Raw genomic sequence first — 27,341 nt, forward strand, 5'->3', positions numbered from 1 at the left:
ATTTATTCATGGTCAATTTTGATTAAGGTTTAGCTCCCCCATTTGACTGTGAAGCTTAATGAGAGTAGGGGATCAATCATGTCTTTTTTTTTCCACCATTTGGTATGCAGCAATAATATATGCTAAATAAATATTTGGTAAACAAATGACTAAGACATTGTGCATTGTGTTTATTAAAGTATTTTTCATTTTTATTATTAAAGTATATAGATTTTGCAAAGAAATTAAGGACTTAATTAACAAAGGTACTCTTTGATTGCTTTCATGCACCAAGAAAATCCATCACTGAATTAAATTTTTCAGTAAGATCACTGAGTAACCTACATTAAAGATTTGATTGCTCCCCTAATCAACCTAGAAAGATCTCTCCACTGCAGAGCATTTTTTCCAACCTAAAATGTACTCAGCTGTTAGCAGACTCATCTGATACTGATACTGCTGGCAGTGAGCAAATTCATAGTCCTGGTGAAGCAGGGGATTAAAGCAATAAATCGGGGGTAATTCAAGCAGAATTGGCATGATTTGGAGAACAGTGGAGTCACATCTTACATACACTTTATATTCTAAAGTAAGCAAATACATTAAGAGGCACTAATGATAAAAGTTACCTGAAAATAACCCTAAAAGTAAAATAAGCGTAATTTTGAGTAGTCAGTCTTGTTCAGATATGCCAGTTCTCGTTGACTTTGACACCACTGGTTTTCCCTCTAGTATTAGAGCAGATCATTGTTTCTTTAGCACCAAATGAAGTAGTTGCTTGCGTTTGGAAGTCAAGCTTTATGAAAAAATGTGCATCTTTGGATACTAGAATCATATGTCACACTCTCAGAAGTATTTGCAAACTAAGACTGGGAAATGCCTAGTTTATATTGTTGCCTGCTAATCAATCAATTGATATCTAATCTCTCTCTCTCTCTCTCTCTCTCTCTCTCTCCCTCTCCCTCTCTCTCACACACAGAGTGTGGGAAAGAGGAGTGTGTAATGTATATAATAAAATGTGAACAGGATTGTACAGAAGGAAGTAGATTACTTAGATAATACTATTAATTAGTGCTTTTAGCCAAATCCTTACTTTCCATATAACATGATTTTAATTTAACTTTCCACGTAATTTATAAGTCTAAACCTGTTTCCTACATATCTGAAACCTAGAGGACCAATACAGTTGTCAGTATTAAAATAGTTATTCAATTTTCTTTCGGTAAAAGATCAGTTGTTGTTCAGCCGCTCAGTCATGTCTGACTCTGTGACCCCATGGACTCCAGCATGCCAGGCTTCCCTGTCCTTCACCATCTCCCAGAGCTTGCTTAAACTCATGTCCATTGAGTCGGTGATCCCAATGAATCAGAGGTGGTTGTATTTTTTGAACAGTATAAAGAAATCTAAATATAAATAAATTTTAAATTGTGAAACAGATTTAAAGCTGATTTCTTCTCCTTCCACCTCCACCCAACTATCTGGATTGTAGCCCTTTCTTTAAGTGTATTTTGCACGCTTAGCAGAAAGCTCCTGCTCACTGAGTGTTCCCAGCCTCTCTGTTATTAATAGCATCATCATTCGCCTCATCCCTGGGGCTCAAACCTCAGACCCCTCCTTATCTGTTTTTATGGATCTGCTCGTATTATTTTCTGCGCCTGGAATGCAAGGAATCTCTCTCCCCCTCTCCTCTTCTTCAGATTGTTCTAAGCCTCGAACAAACACTATCTCTTTTAGGAAACTTTCCAACACATCCAATTTACTTCAGTCCTCTTCTCTGAATAGCAGTATTTTATTCTGCACTGAAGATAATTATTTATATAAATTGTTTTCACTGATATCACTTCATTTTTTTGAAATAAGAGGTCATGTTTTAGATTTCTGAACCATCTTCTTCCTTATCTGCTGTTGCATTTTCCTTAAGCCATTTGGCAAGGCTGAGATGGACAGGCTTTGATGGGGATTTGAATGGAGCCCAGATACTAGGTTGAGATATGTCAGTCATCAGGTGACAATGTATCACCCCTGAAATTCACCTGAAATCAAAAATAATAGCCCTGCCATGTATAACTGGTCCTTGTTTGGCAGATGACTTCAGAGAGAAAAGGAAAGAGTTGAAATGACATATAAAAAGAAATCCAAGATGACTCATAGAGGCAAAACATTAACTGCTACATGTCAGTATACACTTCTTACATAAAGCAGCGCAAACTGGTGAAGACAACGCTCAAAATAGTGTAAAGCAGCTGTGATATTTTTGACTTACAAAACAAAGTAAGACAGACATAATTCATGAGAAAATATCATGATTATTTTAATATTTCTGTTAAATGTCCTGGTTCCCGGAACATTATTCACGTCTCTGTTCATCTAGGTACCGTCTGCTCATCTTCAGTATCACCCTATCTGCCTTTTCCTTCAAGAAACCTTTATGACCGTCCTAACTTGGTCAGATTTCTTTGCTAAATTCTCATGCCCTTTTACATATTTTTTTCTTCATGGAATTTATAATCATATCACAGTTGCATTTATGTGGCTGAATAATGTGTCTCCCTCATAAGGTGGATATTCAACAAATATTTATTACTGTTTTCTATTTGTTGCCCTTGTTCTATGTTCCTGTTTTTGTCTTTTGTTGTCTTTTTTGAGCATTTTATATGATTTCATTTTCTACTCTCTTAGCATATCAGTTGTGTGTGTGTATGTATATATGTATATATATATATATATATAGTGGGGGGGTGGCTTTTTTTAGTGGTTACCCTTGAGTTTACAGTGTACTTTTCCAAATAATTGAATTCCACTTTCAAGTAGCAGTATACACTAGCGGGTAATGTAAGTATAATAACAAAATAGTCATAATTCCTTCCATTTCTTGTTTCATTGCTATTGTTCATGTCACTTATATACAAGTCATATACATAAGCATAAGACATATGCATAAACATACATGATTGAATACATTGTTATTATTTTGAACTAAGTATTGTCTGTTAGATCAGTTAATAAGAAAAATGAAAGTTTTTTATTTTTGCCTTCACTTACTCCTTCTTCATTGTTCTTCTTTTCTTTATACAGTGCCAAATTTTGAACCTATATTATTTTCTTTCTCTGCAGAGAACTTATATTTCTTGCAAGGCCATTCTACCAGTCTGTTGCCAGTAAATTAATTCAGTATTTATTTGTCTGAGAAAGTTGTATTTCTCTATCCCTTTTGAAGGATAATTTCACAGGGTATAGAACCTCTAGGTTGGTGGAATTTTTTTTCTCAACACTTTAAATATTTCATGCCACTCTCCTCTTGCTTGCATGGTTTCTGAGGTGAGTAATTCAGAAGTAACACTTACCTTTGTTCCTTTATAGGTAACATGATGTTTTTCCCCGTGGATTGGTGTCTGACATTAATGGGGAGGGGGAAGGATTTTCAATCATTATTGTTTCAGCTGTTTCTTCTCTTACTTTCTTTTTTCTCCTTCTGATGTTCCCATTATATATATGTTACATCTTTTGTCATTGTCCCACAGTCCTTGGATATCATCTTGTGTCTCTTTCAGTCTTTGTTCTCTTTGCTTTTCAGTTTTTAGAGACATGATCGTTATATCCTCTAGCTCAAAAATTCTTTCCTCAGCCACGTCCAGTCTACCAGTAAATTCACCAAAAGCATTCTTCGTTTCTGTTAGTGTTTTTGTCTTTAGCATTTCTCTTTGGCTCTTTTCTAGGATTTCCATCTCTCCACTTCTATTGTTCATCTATTCTTGTGTGCTTAGTCACATCCAACTCTTTGCAAACCCATGGACTGTAGCCTGCCAGGCTCCTCTGTCCATGAGATTTCCCAGGCGAGAATACTTGAGTGGGTTTCCTTCTCCAGGGGATCTTCCTGACCCAGGGATCAAACCCACATCTCCTGCATTGCAGGCGGGCTCTTGACCTCTGAGCCACCAGGGAAGCCCTCATCTGTTTTTACATGCTGTCTGTTTTATCTGTCAGAGCTCTTAGCATATAAATCATTATAAATCATAGTTGTTTTAAATTCCTGCTCTGATAATTCTAACATCCCTGCCATGTCTGGTTCTGCTGATGGCTCTGTTTCTTCAAACTGTGTTTTTAGCCTTTTGGTATACCTTTTTTCTTGATAGCTGGACATAGCGTATTGGGTAAAAAGAGCTGCAGTAAATAGGCCTTTTGTAATGCAGTGAGGTGAGGCACAGAGGTGTAGGGGGAATATCCTCTGGTCCAGTGATCAGGCCCCATGTCTATAGTGACTCTACACTGTGAATTTCACATCTGTTTCTCAGTTTTTTTCTACCCTCCCACCTTTGGTGGGATAAGATGGCTAGCTTGGGCTAGAGTGGGATATTCCATTCTTCCATGTGCAAAGCTGGAACTGGTTACAGTTGGGTATTTCCCTTATCCAGGTCAGATAGGTTCTGATAATATCCCAGCGGGTTAGGCTCTAATTAACTAGTTCTCCTGAGAGCTGGCCTTGCTAAGAAGGACAGAATGCTCTGGCATATTTCAGAATGGTTCTTTTCCCCTCCCCTTGCCAGAAGTCCAAGGGGATTTTTCTCTGGTATTGACTATAGGAATCTGATTGGGCTCCTGAAGGTAAATCTCATAGTATTGTGAGGCCCCTACAACTTAGTCCCCATGGAGCTTTTAGCTCTTGGAGTTGCCCACACTGAATCTCCCATAATTCATCAGTTACAGTTCAGGGTTTCTTACCTTCACTTATTCCTGTGACATTTTCTGCCTATGAGTCTCTGCTCCTCTTAGCCATGACTCCCTGCATTTTCCAGCTTTGGGGACATCAGTTTGTCCTGTGTCCTCCCTTCTCATATGGATCCAAGACCATATGTTGTTGGTTTTTTTCAACCTCTTCTGCTCTTTGTTTTTAATTGATGTATAATTGATATACAGTGTTAGGTTAGTTTCTGCTTATAGCAAAATGTCAGCCTGTTCAGCTTTTTACTTGTTACGATGAAGTGGTGGCTTCTATGCTTCTTGCGTGTGGAACTGGAAACTGCCAAATACAAACAATTTTATTTTAATCTAATTTATCATAGTAAGTCTTAAGTTTACGATCCTGGTCTTCACCATTTTCTTACCTCACCAGTCCTATCCTCAGCCACTTTTCTCCCAGCCCTGCCTATTTCTTCCACTCATCCTAAGTCCCCAAACTGACTATCCCTTTAATATCCTGTACTTACCATATCATAGCGTTCATTTCCACTTTGTAGAACTTGTTTTTTCCTGATGAACTCTCAGTTGCTGATTTATTGCTGTGGGCCCACTGTCAAGCATGGTGTTTGATGCTCACTAGAATCTGTATTACTTTTGTTGACTGTATAAATAAGATCATACATGAGTTTCAGATATATTATAAATTACTAGCTTTTGTTTAATATGTGTGTGTTAGTCACTCAGTCATGTCCAACTCTTTGTGACCCCATGGTCTCTACAGCCTGCCAGGCTCTTCTGTCCATGGGATTTTCCAGGCAAGGATACTGGAGTGGGTTGCCATTTCCTTCTCCAGGGGATCTTCCCGACCCAGGGATCAAACCCAGGTCTCCTGCATTGCAGTCAGATGCTTTACCGTCTGAGCTACTAAGGAAGCCTGAATATTATTAGTAGTATTGAACAAAGCAGAATTTTAAGGGATATGGTTATCTTAAAGGTTTTGCTAAAGTATGTTTTAAATGTTAGTAGTTAAAGCTAAGTACAGTAACTATTATACTTTTGATCCAGTACATTAATATATGTATCTATGTGAATTTGTATGTTTTTTCAGGATGCAGAAGAATATACTGATTTGCCAGTAAGACACAATGAAGATCATATGAATAGTGAACTCGCAAAATGTCTTCCCTTGGAATCGAATCCTCATTCATTTGACAGCCCTCACACCAAAGCACATCTCCTCCTGCAGGCACATCTCAGCCGAACCATGCTGCCCTGCCCAGATTATGACACTGATACCAAGACAGTGTTGGACCAAGCTCTCCGAGTATGCCAGGTATGAAAGTCATTTCTAATTGTCTACATTTTCTCCTCTTCTTTCTGGATTTTTTTTCCCCTGTTGTAGAAGAAAATATACTTGTGTTTAAACACTTTTATTGTAGCATTATTGAGATAAACCTAGTGAATCAAATCAAGAATTTTTGAATGAAAAGAAAATGTAAATGCAATAAGGTGACAGTTTCAGCCATCCATTCCATTGAAATGTATTGAAGGTAAACTGAGTACCAGGTATTTTTCTAGGTTGTGAGCATATAGCAGTGAACAGGACAGAAGAGACCCTGCTGTAATGGGCTTTCACTAGAGAAGTAAAAGACAGACAATTAAAAATACAAGTCAAGTGGCAATCACTACTGTTAAAATAGTAATAAAGTATAATAAAGGAAATATGGAGAAAGATGGAGGGCGCCATTTTGCCTATTAAGTCATTTAAGAAAGAAAGGGAAGGGGGTGAGCCATGGGCTATCTGTTTAGAATAGATTCTAAACACCTAGAAGACCTAGTGCCACAATTCATGTAGGAACTTGCTGGGTATATTCAAGAAAAATGAAGGAGGCCATTGGAAAAAAGTTGAAAAGGAGTGGTTTGAAATGAGATCAGAGAGGGTGGGAATGGAGACTATAGAGAAAATGGGGTCAGGTCATGTAGGGAGTTTGTAAACCATGGTACGGATTTTGGGTTTACTCTGAATGAGAGAGAAGCTGTAGAGCAGTGGTTCACTAATGGTTATGGTAGTTATATAGATATCTATGAATATTTGCCATATTAATTCAAACAGAAATTCTCAAATATTACTTCATTTGAAAATAACAGTTATAAACCCATTATATGTTAATGATTTTCATAAGAAATAACTATTTTGAAAACAAGTGTAATAGTGTTTTATGTTTTTGCAAATATCTTTCATATCTCACTAGAAGTCAACTCAATTCATTTATCATCTTTTAAAAGCAATCTGTTACAATATGATATTTTAATTGAAGTATCTGGAGGAAATCCAGCCTCAGATACGTTGTTTAAAGAAGAAAGAGTATTTGTATAGCCTTTTCAGAAAAGTGTAGATATTCTCTGATACGTACAAAACCTTGACATATGATATTCCATAGTTAGTTGCCATGCTAAATCTGAAATCATTATCTGTGAACTTTATAGATTGAAAGCTATAAGGCTAGGCAAGAAATGATGGTGGCTAGACCAAGTTGGTGTGGATAAGACTGGTGAAAAGTAGTTGGATCCTGCATATTTTTTAAGGAGAATCTGTTAATGAACTGAACAAGAGTTTTTAGGCAAAGCATGAAGCCAAAGATGATTCCAGAGCTTTTCCCCAGAGCCACTAGAAGGCTGGAGTTGCCATTTCCTGGGAGATAACTGTGAGAGGAGCAGGGTGGGAGAAGCACACTTGAAGGATTGAGCTTATAAGAGACTTTGATTTTCTACTTTATGCCTTTTGGGACATTTCTATAGCAAAAACAAGTTTTAAGGTTTTCAAGAGTCTCATGGTGTTTTTAGGACTTCTCTGGTGGCTCAGATGGTAAAGAATCTGCCTGCCTGAAATGCGGGAAAATTAGGTTTGATCCCTGGGTTAGGGAGATCCCCTGGAGAAGGGAATGGCAACCCACTCCAGTATTCTTGGGGCTATCCTAGTGATTCATCAGATGGTTAAGAATCTGCCTACAATGGGAGAGAACTGGGTTCTATCCCTGAGTCCAGAAGATCCCCTGGATAAGGGAACAACTACCCATTCCAGTATTCTTGCCTGGAGAATTCCATGGAAAGAGAAGCCTGGTGGGCTACAGTCAGTCCATGAGATTGCAAAGAGTCAGACACAACTGAGCAAGTAACACTGACTTTCACATGGTGTTTTTAAAGGTAGAGTAAATGAATCTGAAGATTTAGGTATGAGTGAGTGAAGTCGCTCAGTTGTATCTGACTCTTTGCGACCCGATGGACTGTAGCCTACCACACTCCTCCATCCATGGGATTTTCCAGGCAAGAATTTCCTTCTTGCCATTCCCTTCTCCAGAGGATCTTCCCAACCCAGGGATCAAACCCAGGTTTCCTGCATTGTAGGCAGACGCTTTGCCATCTGAGCCACCAGGAGAGTCCTAGATTTATGTATAGCCATTTACAAAATTAAAGACTTAAGAGATAACCTAGGCATCTTTCAGGTTATAGAACACTGCAAAATATTACAGTTTCTCTTATTAATTCTGTATCTGTCTAGAATATCTACATAAATTTATGAATATATATATCTAATGACAGGAGATCCAGAATAGTATCTACCAAAACATTAACAGTAGCCATCTCTGTCACAGCATTTGGGGTAATTTTTAATTTATTTTCTATGCTCTTCTAAAATGTTTGAATGATTTCAAATGAGCTTCTAACAATTTTATTATCGGGAGAAAAAAAACTTAATTTTATTACTTAAAAGAATAGAGCTGTTCCATATAATATTCACAAACTACCAGGAATTAGAAAGGCTATAAGGCTATAATACACAAGTAAATTTTTTAACCCTTTTTTTGTAGCTAACATATGGTTTATCTCTCTAGGAAGATGATTTGCCACTCTTTATTAATCCCACTTTATCAATGAAGGTTAAAGTTCCTAAAGTTTTAGCTGTGGCCGTGGATACTCATTTGTGTTTCCTGTAGCCATTTTTTCTCCTCCTCGAAGGCTGACCTGTTAATGAACTCAGAGTCAGGAAGGGTTGGAGAGACATTACAGGAGAAATTAAATTTTTGTACTTACAGGTATACTTACAGGTGCATGTATTTACATCATATATAAAAGTTATAATATATATCAACTCATTCATAGTTTCTTTTTCAACACTCAGTCAATAATGATTCAAAAGCTATAAATAATAAATTGGTGATTTTACAAGGAGTCTGTCTCTAAATTTACTCTTAAGGAAAAGATTCAGTCAGGTACTTTTCGCCTCTACTTAAATATTCTTATATACCGTTTCTTGGATATTTATATTTCTTAAAAATTTTTTGTTCCATCTAAACAACATCTAAAGAGAAATAGGTCTTAATTGTAAAAGTAATACATGTCACTGTAGAAAATTTGGAAAAGCAATGTATCAAATTTAAAGTCATTCATGGTAGTTATATCTTCACCTCTATGAATATGAGACTCTTTTTGGTTGATGAATTAAAAATTTTTTAATTTAAAAAAATGTTTTGTTTTTTTTTTCCATTTTGAAGTAACTTCAGACATTAAAATTTTGTAAAACAGTACAATAAAATTCTCACGTGTCTTGCACTGGGCTTCCCCTAATGTTAGCATCTTGCCTCAGTGCTGATCCTGTTAACTAATCTACAGACCTCATTCCAACTCTGTCCATTTGGATTTTATCCCACTAATACCGTTCTCTGTTCCAGGATCCAGTCCAGGATCCCACAGAGCACTTAGCTGTCACGTCCCCTTCAGTCTCCTTGACGTTCGGGACATTGGCACGTGTGAGGGGCACTGGCCAGGTGTCTTACAGAGCTGTCCCTCAGTTTGGGCTTGCCTGATATTTCCTCATAATAACATTGAAGTTACATACTCCTGGTTAAGAATGCCACAGAAGTGATGTTTTATCCTCTTGGTATATCATATCAGGAGACTTGTGACATGGATGTGTTATTACCAGAGATGTTGACTTTGTACACTTGAGGTAGCATCTGCCAGGCTTCTCCACTGTAAAGTTACTTTTTTTTTTCATTTTGTAACTAATATGTTGTGGTAAGAAACTTTGAGATTATGCAGTTATCCTGTTTCTCATCAAATTACCCTACATTATTTTCATCATTCATTGGAGGCTTTCTCCTGAAACAGTTATTACTACTGTGATCTTTTTCTATCATTCCCAGAATTTCCATTCTCCTCCATTTATTTATTTAGTTTATCTATTTATATAAGTATAGGCTCACAAGTAGTTAGAGAGTGGTTTTAGAGATGCTCATTGACTTCATTGCTACCTGGGTGTCATTACCTGTAAGCCCCCTCAATGGGAAAAGCTAGGAAATATAAGTATGTATATACATAGACATCTGTATCTGTTTGTTTATCTACTTGTGTGTGTGTACATGTTTGGATATGTAGAAAACATTTGTATTCATAAAACCATGAGTTCATTCCAATACCTCCAATTCCAGTTTAATACCAAGAGTTCATTTTAGTCTTTCCCTTTCTAAAAATTGTAATTCTTTTCTCTACCCATAAGAAACTTGGCTCTCACTAATCAAAATTTGTTTACTTAATTCCTCCATCCTAGCCTGATATAGCTTTAGAATGACTAACCCTTGCTCCTGCCAAAAATCAAGTTTACTGACTAGAGTAAATAGCTGTGTATAGTTCTTTTTTTGTCTTTGGAGGCTCAGAGGCTCTTTTTCTTTGTGCATTTACTCTCTCTCTTCCTTTGCAAATTTTTATTATGTTATTTTCTAACCTTTTTAACTTACTAGTTTACAACGTCAAGTATTCTTCTCAAGTATAATTTCTAATGGCCACATTATATTTTTCCATAAGAAGGTCACAGTTTGTTTAATTAATTCCTATTGTTGGGCATTGTGTGTGCAATTTTCCGCTAGTATAAATTACAAGCATTAGTTATGTTTATGGGCTTTCCTTGTGGCTCAGCTGGTAAAGAATCTGCCCACAGTGTGGGAGACCTGGGTTTGATCCCTGGGTTTGGGAAGATTCCCCGGAAAAGGGAAAGGCCACCCACTCCAGTATTCTGGCCTAGAGAATTCCAAGGACTGTATAGTCCATGGGGTCACAAAGAGTCAGACATGACTGAGCGACTTTCACTTACACTTAGTTATGTTTATAAATGTAGATTTGGCTTTTTAGAAGCCATCTAAAAAGAAACTTAATTGTAAAGAAATGGCAAGCTTCATATCCTAAATCCTCTCATTCCTACAATTTTTTTGTAAGATTATGATAAAAGTAAACAAGCCAGGAGGAGGAAATATTAGGGTTGCTAATGGAAAATTTGAGGGTAAGTCATGACATGATAATTTTCCATGACAGAGTGACAGTTTTCATTATTGTACACTATTGTTCTCATTTGCTACATTGATACCATTGGCCTGGAAAGCGTTGGTTCAGGCAGTTTTCCAACCTGAAGCCCTGCTGGCTGATTGATTGAATATTATACTGCCCTCATGGGACATCAGCATGACCTTGTGTTCTGAGTATAGAACTTGGTACCACCATCTTACTATAAATTCAGCTCTGCTCCTGTTTTGGTATAAAGGCCTTAGGCAAGTCACTGAATCCCTGCTGTCTGAATAAAAAATAAAATCTTACAAGAGTGGGACATTAGTTAACATTTATAAAATGAACAATGATTTGAGGACTCAAGAAACTAAGTCTGTCTTAGTCTCCTCATTCTTAGTAGTACTTTTACTTCCTTGCTTTTTCGTAGTCAGTTAACTCTAAATTCTGTTATTCCCTTTAATTTATAGAAATATACCTTTTACATGAGCTATCATTTCGGTTCTGAAAACTGTAGTCTTGATTACCCTTGTCCTGGAGAATCTATTACAAAGAAAAACATAGTTGTTGTAGACATGTTTGCTCTCACAGTACAGCCTGCCTTTGCTTCTTGTACCCATTTGAAATTATGTATCAGGGTCATTTGTGGGTTTAAGGTGTTTTTGTCATGGATCCTTTTAATATTTTACTGTTAGTAGCATTTCCATTTTCATCCCACCCCACAAAAATGAGTAAAACTTTATGTACATATCTCAATTTTTAAGCCTGCTTGAAATATGCTAGTTTATAAATTGAGCAATTGTAAAATTACTCTTGCCAGTAGTCTTTGAGATCCTCTCCTTGATTACATTAACTCTAAAATATATTTATAAAATGTAGTAAATGATGTGACATACTTTGTGTGCCACATATACCCAGGAAAAACTTAACGTTAGCTTTTATAGGAAAATTAAGTATCAAAAATTAAGGTGACTTGCCAAACTTTTTCAAATTTGATGACCAAGTCAGAACTATTGAAAAGTTTCAGGTGTCTTGATTAACGCCACACTGTATTTTGTTTGTTTTTTCTTTTATCAAGGGAAAAAATAAACTGGTTTTCAGATAAGTTAAATAATTTAGCTAAAAGGTGATCTGTTGCAGCAGTCTGTGCTGAAACCAAATGAAGATACCAGGACTTTAAATCCTGCTCTAATAGCCGTGATCTTTTCTAAGAAGTGCCATGAGTCTTTACATTAAAATCATCTTCATTTCAATGAAAAGTACTTAAATACAATACTGAGCGAAATAGTATTAGAGTACATGATTTATCTTGACCACTCCCACTACCTCTTATATAGTATTTATAGCAAAACTGACCAGTAATTAGACACTTTCAGATGTTTAAGGAAAAAAGGGAAAGCAGGGCTCGAGGAGCTAAGTGAGCTGAGGACCAAAATGTGTGATTCAGAGTATAATTGTGCTGTCAGCTTGCTGGGTTAATGTGGAAAAGTTGCTTTCAGATAAAGAGAGGCCAAATTTACCCTTCAGCCAATGCTATCTACCCTGCAGCTTAAGTTTAATAGATCAAAATATCTGTGTGCATTTTAAGATTTATTTTAAAGGACTTTAGCAATAATGGGCTTCCCAGATAGCTCAGTTGGTAAAGAATCTTACCGGCAATGCGGGAGACCCCGGTTTGCTTCCTGGGTCGAGGAGAACTGCTGGAGAAGGGATAGGTGACCCACCCCAGTATTCTTGGGCTCCCCTTGTGGCTCAGCTGGTAAAGAATCTGCCTGCAATGCGGGAGACCTGGATTCAATCCCTGGGTTGGGAAGATCCCTTGGAAAAAGGAAAGACTACCCACTCCAGTATTCTGGCCTGGAGAATTCCATGGAGTGTGTAGTCCATGGAGTCGCAAAGAGTTGGACATGACTGAGCGACTTTCACTCACTTTAGCAATGATACTCTTAACCACTGCAAGATACATCTCATGAAAGGAGAACACACACACACAAGCAGAAATATGACAGTGTAGATTGATTAGAAAGATCTCTGAAAACCTATACTTCCACATTGAAATTGGAATTAATGTTAAATACTAAATTCAACCAGAATATTTGAAGAACTGCATATCATCCCTGCACTCCCACACCAAAAAATTGCTATTTAATGATGGTCCCTAAGGTAGGCTATCATTAATAGTGTTGCTGGTGAATACTTGTTGAGAATTTTCTTTGTAGCAGGCTCTGTTCTACTTTGATTGCATAGACTTATTTGCTGTAATAGTCCAATGAAATAATACAATATTATCTTCATTTTACAGATTAAGACTAAATATCCTTCCCAAGATTATATTAGGAAAACAGTTTTCAGCATAGGTTATCTATATAATAAAACTTTATCTTATTGTATTCCCTTTGTCCTATAAAGATGGATCTAAGAATTGTACTCTTGGTCTAGTCTGGATTTATTTTAGATGTGAGAATGTCACAGGAATTTCTACTTTTCTTTTTAGACCAAGAATTCCCACTAGAACATGAATAATATTTTTTAATTAATCCTTTCTTTTCAGAGTATACTCAAATCTCCTCCCTTTAATTACTTTAGTTCCCTTTCAACAGTTGGCCTATAATTACTTTAACCAGTTTCTAAGAGGGACTTGTTAATATGACTGATGTTTGTAATTGCTTTATTATATTATCTGAAATGTCCAATTGATATGCTGTTTGCCAGTTGATATGTTTTTTGTTTCAACAGCTTATGATCCTTCCCAAAGTTTTTATATTTTTCTTGGTTGCCCAGTAAATTAGCCATTTGATTCCTCAGGTTCTCCACCAAAAATTACAATAATTGGAAGCAATGAGGGAAAGATCAGGTTGCTGATACAACCACAAGAAGAAAAGGGAATGCCATAATAAAGATACTCCTATAATATTAATAAATAGTGATACACACTATTAAATGACTGTGCTTAGACTGACTATTATAACACATATGCAAACATTTCATGTTCATCTCTTCTTTAAGGTTTGCTTTCTCTGCTTAGATTAGCTTCTTGGCTTCTCTCAGAGTAACTACCTCTCCCCGGGAAGCAGCTTTTGTCCACGCACCTAGTCCTTTTTGAAAAAGTTCAAATGTCTAGAAGCAACAGGCAATCTCAGAGATTCCTTGCCCCAAGACACAGAACTACCAGTTCCCTTCAGAGGTAACAGACATCTCCTCTTTACTGTTGGAGGAGAGTATAAAGTTCTGTACTCTGTATAACAAGGCACATGTTTATATAGATTGAATTCATCATGTTCCATTGTACTAATGGAAGTTGGCAAAAAGTAAACCAGGAGACTGGCTTTGAAAATGATTCATTAATAGGTGATTCAGTGCCTGAAAGAAAACATTTAGGCAGCTATGTTCTGATGGGTAAGTTTCCATTGTTTTGTAAATTCTTGCATCTGACTTTAATGTAGGAGCTGTCATTTTACGTCTTTTTCTTTAATTCCCAGGCTTTTTTGAACAGGTAAGTTTCCAGCCTTTCTTCTCCTTCATATGAGATAACGTGTAACTCATATGCTATATACTTTAATAAGTTACATAAACAGAAAAAAGGGGGTAAATATGTGAATTGGTATGCTTTACTTCTTTCAGAAAACCTTAAATTTGTGAAACTGAATCCCTGAAAGTTTATTAGTAGGGTTGTTATTTAGTCCAAACTTCAGAACAGTAAGTTGACCTCTGTAACAATATCTGATAATGTGTATTAAATTTCAAATAACTGGTATCACATTTTTATAACCCACAGCTATTCTGAAAACAGATTACATCTTCAATCTATTTTAATTGGTTAACTTAAGATATGAATGTATACATCATTAGAGTCAGAATAGAAAAGAATAGGATAAGGAAAGCAAAAGAAGATACAATGATATGAATATTTTTATTGACCTGAATATTTTAACTGAGTGAGAGATATTAGAACTGTAGCTGGGTCTATATTCCCATTAACAAATGATCCCCATTTGTAGTAGATTAGAAAGCTAGACTATTTGGTGATACCAGGAGATAAAACTGCCATGAAGCAAGGCTAATGTAACCTTTGAAGCGTATTTACCTACGGATGCACTCAGCACAGGCTCAGTGGGCTGTGAATGTATTGAATGTCTGTGTCAATTAAATGAACAAGTTCTAGAATCAGAGTCAAATATAGTTGGCGGTGAATAGTCCAGTGTTGCCGAGCTTAACCAAAGAAGTACTGCATCAAATCATTAATCCAGAACTTGTAAGAAATATTTTGATGTAGCAAATCATAGGTTAACTCTCCTGTATATTCGTAATAGAGTCCTTCCTTTCACATTTTTAAATGCTTATGATGATTATTAGATCAAATGAAAAGCTTATCTTTAAGTGGACGGTGCAGCACAGTAGACTTCAGAAAGCTTCTTTAAATCATTTTGAGAAAAAGATGGGTAATGATCAGTAAATAATTTTTAGACTTCCAAAATTGGATTATACATATTTAATAATATATAAAGAGTTAATTTCTGCAACCCAAGTCTTTGAAGGATCCTAAAATGAAAATTACACTGTTAAGTTTTAAGTATATCTTTTATACTTTAATGGGTATGTTTCAAGGAATATTAATACTATAAGCGTACATTTGGAGGATTTTGTATCATATCCAAAATATGCTGGAACTTTATCAATAACTATTTATAATGTCACTGACTGTTAAGGTGACTTGGGCATAATTCTTGGCACATAACAGATCTCAATATATCATGGGTGAATATAATGAATAAATATTTCACTTTTTCCTCTCTAGTTCTTTCTTAGGAGAGGATTGAAAAGGGAGATTTCTTGTGTCCAGATTCTCACAATGTTTTTCAAATTATCTGCCAAGTCTGAATTGTCTACCAACAAATGTCTGTATGTTGTCAACATTCATGTGACCTTATCAAATTCATAGAGACGGGGAAGTCTAATTCAGGCTGCTTTCCTGGCAAGACTGCCAGGAGCTCATATCTTGCCACAGAAGGCCTGATGAGGTTTTATTAGTGGATGTCTATTTGAAAACAAATAACTCTAAATGAACTTAATCCTGAGTGGTTATTCTTTCAAATGCAAAGATCCACACTGTGATGCAGAATCATCATCCAGCTAGTGCTTATTTTACCCTGTATCAGAGTCACACTCAACAATAGAACACCCGAAGTGAAAGTGTGAGTCGCTCAATGGTGTCTGACTCTTTGTGACCCCATGGACTATAGCCTGCCAGGCTCCTCTGTCCATGGGATTCTCCAGGCAAGAACAGTGGAGTGGGGTGCCATTTCCTCCTCCAGGGAATCTTTCTGACCCAGGGATCGAATCGGGATCTCTCCTGCATGGCAGGCAGACTCTTTACCATCTGAGCCACCAGGGAAGCCACGCCACCTAAAGCAAAGCACCATTCCCCACTGCAGATGCTACACAGAGCTAATGCATTTGGCATTGCCAAAACCAACACAAACGTGTGGATTTTGAGGTGGAAAACACCTTCACTTACTGTTGTGGATTTACAGACAATCTCCCTTCAAGGACTATAATGTAATTTGGAAGGCTATTTCCCCCTGGGTGACTCTACCTGTAAGCTTTTGTATGACAATTTGGTGCTGGTTTATTGACGCTAGGATGCTATTATGAAGGATCCTTCTACCCCCAGCTCTTCTTCTCATACCCGCATAACAACCCTTTTCCCGGTTGGGGCTGTAGGAAATGAGTAATGCTTAACCCATTTGTGTGATCAATTCACTTAAGCAGCTACTGTGAAATGTTAATCACAACTTTAATTTGTACTGCATTAGCATTTTGATTAACTTGTAGGCTTGCTAGCGCACTTGAAGCGCTTTTACTCATAGTTACAGCTCGGAAATGACTTTTTGATTAATTAAGTTTGTTAGACAGCAGCTGAGCTTCCTGAATGCTAACCTTCTGGGGGTAAAAGTTCAGGAGAAAGTTACTGTGAACAACTGTTGCTATTGAAAAAGATTCTTGTACATGTACTTATAGCATTTTAATTATTGACAAAATATTGTATCATTACTTGCAAGTGACCTGAACCTTTAAAGAAGTGTGCCTTTCTGTCTAGAAAGCTTTTTTTCAGGTTTTCCCATCATTGTAAAACTTCTGGGAGCTCTTGAACTAAATAGTGCATTTTCTAGCAGATGTCTAACAACTAATATTTTAACAGGCTGCCTAGGCTGAATTACCATAGTGCTTTTTTTTTTTTTAATAAACTTCACATTTTAGAATAGTTTTAGACTTGAAGAAAAGTTACAAAGACAAATACAGATGTTTCCTGGATACCCCACAGTCAATTTTCCTCTGTAGTTAACACCTTATGTCAACCTTAGGTCACAATGAACATTTGTCACGATGCACCTTTATTAATATATTATTATTAACTAAAGTCCATGCTTCTTCAGAATTCTTTAGTTTCCTTAAAGCCCTTGTCTTGTTCTAGGATTCCATTCAGGACACCTCATTATATTTAGTTGTCATGTCTCCTTAGTCTCCTCTCGACTGTGAGTTTCTCAGACTTTCATTGCTTTTGATGATCTTTCCATAGTAGTTTGCATTTTCTTGATATTCCATAGATAACAACTTGGTTCCTGTAAAACAATGAAAATGTTATCTTCTTCCATGTATGATGTTTATGTCATTTAATTTAAACATAGCAACATTTTCTAGCCATTTGAACCTTGTCATGACCTTGTTTTCATGTGGTTTTTCCCTACACCGTCACTAAATATGGCGGAGAGATGTGAGGAAAAGGAGAAAATGTCCTTGAAGAGGAGAAAGGTGAAAGGAAGGAAGAACAGAGGTTGTAGGTCGTCAGAATGCTGACAGGGACTAGAGAGGCTGAACTGTCTCGTTCTCCATACGCACAACCCACAGACACAGCTGACACACTGAGGACTGAATTCACATGCTCTGCAAACTGAAGTTTAGAAAGTTTTTAATGCTGCATCATAGAGCTACATCTTTTTATGCGCCTGTTAACATACCTCTTGGTGTACAGTAAATGATAGTTTTTCCTTTTGGTGAGGTGAGTGATTCTATTTCCTTGCAATGAAGTTGACTTAATTCAGTTACAATACTCAGAGTTTCAGTTTTACCCTTGGATTATTTAAATCCAGAATTCAGGCATATTTCAAAAGATATTTAACGGTTACGTATCCAGTTCCAGAAAAACATCTACTTTTGCTTTATTGACTATGCCAAAGCCTTTGACTGTGTGCATCACAACAAACTGAAAGATTCTTAAAGAGATGGGAATACCAGACCACCTGACCTGCTTCCTGAGAAATCTGTATGCAGGTCAAGAAGCAACAGTTAGAACGGGACATGGAACAACAGACTGGTTCCAAATAGGGAAAGAAGTACGTCAAGGCTGTATATTGTCACCCTGCTTATTTAACTTATATGCAGAGTACATCATGCGAAATGCTGGGCTGGAGGAAGCACAAGCTGAAATCAAGATTGCCAGGAGAAATATCAATAACCTCAGCTATGCAGATGACAGCACCCTTAAGGCAGAAAGCGAAAAAGTACTAAAGAGCCTCTTGATGAAAGTGAAAGAGGAGAGTGAAAAAGCTGGCTTAAAATTCAGCATTCAGAAAACAAAGAACATGGCATCCAGTCCCATCACTTCATGGCAAATAGATGGAGAAACAATGGAAACAGTGAGAGACTTTATTTTGGGAGGCTCCAAAATCACTGTAGATGGTGACTACAGCCATGAAATTAAAAGACACTTGCTCCTTGGAAGAAAAGCTATGACCAACCTAGAGAGCATATTAAAAAGCAGAGATATTACTTTGCCAACAAAGATCTGTCTGGTCGGAGCTATGGTTTTTCCAGTAGTCTTGTATGGATGTGAGAATTGGACTACAAAGAAAGCTGAGCACCGAAGAGTTGATGCTTTTGAACTGTGGTGTTGGAGAAGACTCTTGAGAGTCCCTTGGACTGCAAGGAGATCCAACCAGTCCATCCTAAAGGAAATCAGTCCTGAATATTCATTAGAAGGACTGATGCTGAAGCTGAAACTCCAATACTTTCGCCACCTAATGCAAAGAACCGACTCATTCGAAAAGACCCTCATGCTGGGAAATATCAAAGGTGGGGAGAGAAGGGGATGACAGAGAATGAGATGGTTGGATGGCATCACTGATGCAATGAATATCAGTTTGAGTAGGCTCCAGGAGTTGGTAATGGACAGGGAAGCCTGACGTGCTGCAGTCCATGGGGTCGCACAGAGTCAGACATGACTGAACTGACTAAACTAATAACCAAATGGTGGATTAAAATTTATTTTTAGATTTTAGGTTTTCAAAACTCCCATTGACAAATGTTCTGAGACAATTGTCAGTTAAATGCATAATAATTTGGAATCTGCATAATAAAATCTGGACTCTGCATTTTTCTGTTAAGTACAAGAGAAAGGATAGATGTAAACCACTGTAAATCCTTCTTAAAATAAGACAGGGTATGTCTTCAGGGTGTGTCATTCAGAGGCTGTGGAATATAGTGTAATGAGCATGGATATAAAATTAGAAAACCAAGTCTTCTCACTTTTCATCAGTGTGGTTACAGTCACTGGACTGATGTGAGCCTCAGGAGACAGTACTAATGCCTCATAATTGGTGTTGTGAGCTATTTTTAAAAGTGTTATATAGCCAACACACCACTGTACAAATATTTTCATCACACTTTATGTGTGTGCTGTGTATACAGTTTGAGTTTATATAATTCATTGCCACTTTTCAGAATAATTGAATGAAATGTACTTTATTTGATACAAAACGCAGATCTGTTGTCAAACTTGCATTTTTAAGTATAATCTATAGTAGCGGAAAAAGAAGAAAAATATCTGTAGATTTGGATAAATCCATCCTTTGCAGGAATAGTTTACATCTCTGTGAAATGTGGTTTTATTTATTTTAAATGGCAAGACCAAGCTTGATACGCTTGAGGAATTCTTGAAATCGATTCAAAATAAGTGTTGAAGACATGAGGTGTATTCAAGTCAGAAAGCATGTCCTTGACTTCACGATGCTTGCAGCCTAAAAAATTTTCTTCCAGAGAGTGTCCATCTTCTAAACTCTAGTCCTTTTAGATTATGGGGATGAGAAGCAGGGTTGTTTTTGGAGGTAGTAGTGGTAGTGGTTTTACCTTTGCACAAAGCTAAGTTCTTAAATGTTCCCTGTGAGTTCTACATGAGGATTAAGTCTGGGATGTTTGTAGTATATGTACCCATCTTTGTTTTTACCCCTCCTTCTCTAGCTGTCAGTCAGACACAATACACCACCTCGTTTCTGTGATCTCTTTGAAACTCCTGGCCTGGCTCGTTCTTAGTGCTTCTTCAGTAATCAAAGTCTGCCTCCTCAGATCTCTCCAACCACACCTTTCTTCTCAGATTCCTGCTTCTCTTATCCATGTACATTTTACTTTCAGTGTCTATAAGATTTCCTTTTCAACTGTGTTCCAAAGTCTGGATCTCTTTTCCCACCTCCCTCAAACACCAGTTCATAGCGTGCAGCCCCATTCCAGCTCCTCCAGTCACCAGAGTGGCTTCAGCAGATGACCTTTCCAACACTGTAATCACATTCATCCCAAACTCCGCTGCTGTAATACTACATCCAAACCACTTCTGCCGCCACCTCCGTGGCGTCACCCTCTCACTCTCCTGACCACAGCTTCTTTACCCATCAGCGTGACTGAACATGTCTGTTACTCATCAGCCAGGAGTCTCTCCTCGCCTTCCTGTCTATGATCCAGTCTCGATCATCTGTGACCTCACTTGCCACCCACACAGGATTGGCCCTCCAGCTGTCCACTTCAACAGTGATGTCACCAGTAACCTAAAATCTCAGCATCTGAATTCTCTGCTTTCACACCCAAATTAATCCTACTCATTGTTGTCAGAATCAGTCATGAAGCATTACTATTTCTATACTTTCTCAATGTTTCTAATAATTTGTATAATTACTCTTTCAAAGTCATGCTGATGAAACTCACCAATGCTTTTATTCACATCAGTAATTCCCCCCAGTACTTATTCCAGATCTTTTCATGCTCCTTTGCAGTACTTTCTCCCAGAAAGAGGTGTCACCTCCACTCACAGAGGTGCTAGATACCGTGTGATATGAGTGCTATCAATGTCCATAAGCTTCTTTCAGAGCTTCCCTCTCTGCCATGACTGTGTGCGGTCTCAGTGACCTGCTGAAGCCACTCTTCTCTGTGAGGCTCACATGCCCCAGGCATGGAAACCTCTTTTCCTGATCCTAAGAGGGTCTTTTCTCTCTGGACATCTTACTCTGTGCCAACTGTAGGCTGCCTCCTTTTGTGACTTATGTTTTTCTGCCCCAACTCCAAGGGTACTATAGTCCCTCTGAAAGATAGAAAGGGAACTTTATAAAAACAAGTAACAATATAGTGTATGTTGGCATTTTATTGGAAGGTCAAGGCTTGCATTTAACTCTTCTGGCTTCAGAATGGCACCTTGGTTCAAATGAGTTCAAAACCAAATTCATTGCCTGCTTTCCAATAAAGAAATGAACCACCCCATAGTTTCTGTGGATTATGATAGTGTTAATTGTAGTATAATTTTATAAATTAATGCAATGCCAGGAGTCATATTTCTAGTCTGTCACAGTAGGAAATGACAGAGAATTCTGAGTCAGCAATCAACTGAAGTTGATTCCAACTTAATAGGAAAAAGTCTCCTGCATGGAGTCAGCCCCCACCCATTTTTGCCCTTAGACTTAGAATCATCCTAGCTTTGTCTGATAGGGGGCATGCCCAGTAGAAGATGGACATGAAGTAAAAGCAGATGGGAGAGGGGGTTCAGTATTTGCCTAATGTTAATGCTAAGCCAGTGAAGGACGTCCACTTTTTTCTCCACAGTATACTAAAGCAGCTTTTTGTTGTTTGAGTATTAGATCTCTATAAGGGATTTTGAGGTGTCTTGGGGAACTGAACCGTGATCTCCAGATGTTACAAAAACCAGCACCATGCTAAGAAGGAGTATACACTTATTAGTACTTTGTTCTTTAAACACAATTTTTGTTCTGGCCACACCATGCAGTTTGCAGAATCCCAGCTCCCCAACCAGCAACTGAACCTGGGTCTTGGCAGTGAAAGCACCAAGTCCCAACCACTGGAACACTTGAGAAATCTCTTTAATACATCTTTAAAGGTTACACTTCATTTATACTTATTACAAAATACTGGCTACATATATTCTCCATGTTATACAATACATCTTTGTAGCCTGTCTTACACCCAGTAGTTTGGACTTCTCACTCTTACCCCTGTATAGCCCCTGACTAGAAGGAAATGGCAGCCCACTCCAGTGTTCTCGCCTGGAGAATCCCAGGGATGGGGGAGCCTGGTGGGCTGCTGTCTATGGGGTTGCACAGAGTCGGACACGACTGAAGCGACTTAGCAGCAGCAGCAGCAGCAGTAACAGGTTTATATCTGTGAGTCTGCTTCTTATCTGTTATATTCACTAGTGTTGTATTTTTTTAGATTCCACATATAAAAGTGATATCATACAGTATTTGTCTCTCTGTGTGTGACTTGTTTCACTTAGCATAATGCCCTCCAAACCCATCCACACTGCTGTGAATGGCAAAACTCTGTTCTTTTTTATTGCTGAGTAGTACTCCGTTGTGAATATACCACCTCTTCTTTATCCGTTCATCTGTTGGTGGACACTCAGGTTGCTGCTCTATTTTGGCAGTTGTAAATAGTGCTTATGTGAATATTGTGGTGCATGTATCTTTTTGAATTAGCATTTTCATTTTCTTTAGATACATACCCAGGAATGGAATTGCTGGATCATATGGTAGTTCTATTTTTAATGTTTCAAAGAACCTCTATGTTGCTTTCCACAGTGGCTATCAATTTACATTCCCACCAACAGTGTATGAGGGTTCCCTTTTGTCCATCTCCTCGTCAACATTTGCTCTTTGTGTTCTTTTTGATGATAGCTATTCTGACAGGTGTGAGGTGATACCTCATTGTGGTTTTGATTTGCATTTCCCTCATTATTAGAGTGCTACTCAGTCATGTCCAACTCTTTGTGACCCCGTGGACTGTAGCCCACCAGGCTCCTCTCTCCATGGGATTCTCCAGGCAAGAATACTGGAGTAGGTTGCCATGCCCTCCTCCAGGGGATCTTCTCAATACAGGGATCATGATTAGAGATGTTAAGCATCTTTTCATGTACCTTTTGGCCATTTGCATTTCTTCCTTGGCAGAATATTCAGTTTTTCTGACCATTTTTTATTTGGCTTGTCTGTTGGATATTGACTTGTATGAGCTGTTTATATATGTTGGATATTAATCCCTTATCAACATCATTTGCAAATATCTTCTCCCATGCAGTAGGCTATCTTTTTGTTTATTGATGGTATCCTTTGCTGTGCAAAAGCTTTTAAGTTTAATTAGCTTCCATATATTTTTGCTTTTATTCCCTTTAGGAGACAGATCCAAAAAAATATTACTGAGATTCAAGTCAAAGAATGTTCTACCTTTGTATGTTTTCCTCTAGGAGTTTTTTAGTATCTGATCTTCCGTTTAGGTCTTTCATCCATTTTAAATTTATTTTTGTATATGGTGTTAGAGACTGTTCTAATTTATTTTACAGGTAGCTGTCCAGTTTTCCCGTCATGACTTATTGTAGAGACTGTGTTTTCTCCATTGCATATTCTTGTCTCATTTGTCGTAAATGAGTTAACCATAAATGCGTGGGTCTATTTCCAAGTTCTCTATCCTGTTCCTCTGATCTGTGTGTTTTTGTGCCAGTACCATTCTGTCTCACTAGTTCTTGTCTACCAGGAAGACTGCTGTAAAAGATAGTGAGATGCAGGGAGTCCCTGCTAGGCACAGTCATGCAGGGGTATGTCGGGGTGACCCACCAGACCCTCAGACCCATTTACCTGGACCATCCCTTAGCCGTAGCCCCTTGAGGCATGTACCTACATGGTGACTTAGGCTTGTCCACTCAGACTGAGGACCAAGTCCACTTGCTCCAATTTGGCCTGCACTGCAGGGTCTGCCTTGGGTTTTATGTGTCCCCTGACTGTCTTGCAGTTGCACACCTCTCCTGATGAACAGTTCTGCCCACTCCATGCATTTGCTCCCAGCCTTCCATGCTTTGCTCCTTGAAATCCTATACTCCTCAGTGGAGAAATCAATCCCTAAAGGTCCAAAGGAAGTCTCTCTTAGAAAGTCTCTCTTAGGTTGTTTTACAGTGTTCTTTCCATTTCCTCATAGAGGAATGTTAAAAATAAGTACCTGTTTATCAAGATCTATTATTGAGATCTAAAAGATTTATTCTGTTCCAGGCAGTGTAATAGATGCCTTACATAGTACATCATCTTATTTCACCCTCATCAGCCCCTATACAGACATATAACACTTCTATCAGTAAGAAATCTATCCTCGTAGGGTTTAGTAGTTGCCCCAAATTTATACATAGAACATGGGACAAAATTAACATTCAAACCTATGTCTGACATCAAAGCTTGTAGTTTTTTTTCCTGTACTGTGCTGCCTTTGGCAGATATGCCATAACAGGTAGAATGTTTGTTATAATTATTATAATTGGATTTTTATGAATGTTCTTTCATAAAATTAATATTTGAGTGCTCTGTGCTAGGGCTATAATTACCAAGACTACTTCCAGAACCTTGCTATCAAGGGGTCTATATTTAATGGGCACGTATGTAAACAAAGACCCACAGTATGATAATAGTAGCATGGAGCAGTGGGCACCTAAGAAGTACCTCCTGTCCATTCGGTAGCCTTCACAGGAAGAAGCAGCATTTGAGCTTGACTTGAAGGATGTGTAGGAATTTCCCAGGTAGACAAGGTAGAGGGAGCAGGGTTTGGAAGAAGAGGACCTGCAGAGAAGTTTCAGCTTTTGTCCACTACAAAGCTTGAAGCCGTTGAAGAAACTTAAGCAGAGGAATGACATAACCCATTTTACCTCTGTAAAAATGCGCTGAGGTAACAATACAAAGTATGAAGAAAACTTAGAATGAGGATAAAGTGGTATTTATTATAATATTCCACATGAGTGTTGATGAGGGTCTACACAGAGGCAGTGGCTGGAAGGGGAAGAAAAAACAGGACCCACTAGGGAGTGAGTAGGCAGTCGTGTGGCAACATTTATTCAGCACGTTTGGGTTGTCACAACCATCTCTCATCCCCGATTCTTCCCTACCTGCCTTTTTTCTAAATTAAAACAAGATAAGTGATAGTTTTCAATTCATGATACGGCTTTTTCATTTACTTCACGTAAGCAATCACTTTGCATGATTTTTTACGTTTTTCACATCTGGATCATACAAGGAAAGATTGTGGGCAGCTCTCATAAATTTTACGAAATCTTTCAACTTCATCATGAAAACTTCAAAGTTAAAAACATATGGTCCATCCATCTAGCTCTTCTAGTATATGAGCTTTTGGTCTGGAATTTATTTCCAGTCAAGTTGTAATATAAAAATCACAAGTAAAATCACCATAGTTACTCTACATTACAACTTCTAACATCATCATGATACTGCATTAGGTATAATTATTCATTTGTCTTCCCTTTCGGAATTCAAGAGTTGTGACTTGTGAACCAATACTTTTATTTTTGTCTGAGGAATGTTCCTCGTGACCAGCTTGTCTCGTGTACTTCAAAGGCTAAGTGGTTTAATCAGCTCTGCAGAGAAATAGGAAGGACAGAAGTGGATTTCCCCTGGATTTATAAACACATATATTCGTGCATGTATACACTTTCATATGCACACATACATATAAATATATTATACCAACCATAAAGCTTTATAATGTGCAATTAGTAGGCTCACGGTTACATGAGTGCTAAGTCACTTCAGTCGTGTCCAACTCTTTGCAACCCCATGGACTGTAGCCCACCAGGCTCCCCTGTCCATGGGATTCTCCAGGCAAGAGTACTGGAGTAGGATCCCATTCTCTTCTCCAAGGGCTTTTTCAAACCCAGGGATTGAACCCACATCTCTAAAGTCTCCTGCATCGGAGGTGGGTTCTTTACCACTATCACCACCTGGCAAGCCCAGGCTCATGGGTACTAAAGGCCAATTTGACCATTCCATCACAGTAACCATCATACCCAGAGATGTGGATCCATTTCCCTGTAATATGTATAAAAAGACCACAGATTGGTTTAGCCAGATGTTTTTTAAACTATTTTACATTTTTGTAAATTAGAAAAGCCAGAATAGGAAATTCAAAACTTGGAAGGAAAATGTGTCTGACTCAATAAGTACTAAGTAATATGGCAGATTAATTTTACTAGCATAATAAATCTTTAAGAACCATTTCTAAAAATGTACATGTAGGTTTTGTACATTTTATAAATATTTTACAATCAGTGAGATGATGAAATATCATTTTAGGCATTTATGAGGTACATCTGATTTCTCTTACCTTCATTTCCCAAAACAAGAGAGTGCACTCCTAAAACTGTATAAACTAGCTGCCTCAGACCATGATATTAACTTATGTGTCTTTAAGTCAGCATTCACTAGAATCTAATTTAATTGAAATAGCTTTGCCTGTGTAAACTTCTCCTTTGTTTAAAGAAGATTTCACTGTTTGGTTTGGCCTTAAGCAAATGCAGCCGTTTGTTTGTCCATAAAACATTGGATTAAATGTATAGACTAATATGAATAGCTTCTCATCATTCCCCATGTACATGTACACTGGTCCCTGCCCCCCTTTACTGTGTGGCATAGTATAGTCACTGAAATCCAGGGCTCTGCTTTTAGCTTGCTCTCTGGGAAAAAAATAAATCTGGGGTAAGTAGACCTATCACCTTACCATTGTTGCCTTTAAATTTGGGAAAGACTACTTGAGATTTGAATCAACGGTAAAGAATCCACCAGCAATATACAAGATGTGGGTTCGGTCCCTAGGTCAGGAAGATCCTCTGGAGTAGGAAATGGCAACCCACTCCAGTATTCTTGCCTGGGGAAATCTCATGGACAGAGGAGCCTGGTGGGCTACAGTCCATAGGGTCGCAAGAGTCAGACACAACTTAGCGATTAAACCACCACCACTTGAGATGTACTTTTTAAATGGAGCTGCTAGTGCTCTTGATAACAGTGAATTATATATAATTTCCTCTCAAAGTACACTGAGTTTTTCTCTTTAATACAGTGCTGATATTATCTGCCTAATCTTTGCTGACCTAAAAAAGCTAAATATTTGGCATTTTGTACAAAGTAATGTGCAGTAAATGTTGTAAGAGATGCTTCACTAATGTTTCACTACAGACGTTTCACTGTGTTCCCTCCAGTACA

General features: G+C 37.8%; 1 protein-coding gene across 1 annotated transcript in view; it reads left to right on the forward strand.

Annotated features, from left to right (window-relative positions):
• ASCC3 (activating signal cointegrator 1 complex subunit 3) overlaps window positions 1-27,341 on the forward strand; it is a 318,333-nt gene that overhangs the window by 281,210 nt on the left and 9,782 nt on the right. The window contains exon 36 of the mRNA XM_068985127.1: window positions 5,765-5,989. Coding sequence (XP_068841228.1) covers window positions 5,765-5,989 — 225 coding nt within the window. The remainder of the gene's footprint in view (window positions 1-5,764; window positions 5,990-27,341) is intronic.

This window comes from Capricornis sumatraensis, chromosome 13, assembly GCF_032405125.1.
Source record: "Capricornis sumatraensis isolate serow.1 chromosome 13, serow.2, whole genome shotgun sequence".
Lineage (NCBI taxonomy): Eukaryota > Metazoa > Chordata > Mammalia > Artiodactyla > Bovidae > Capricornis > Capricornis sumatraensis.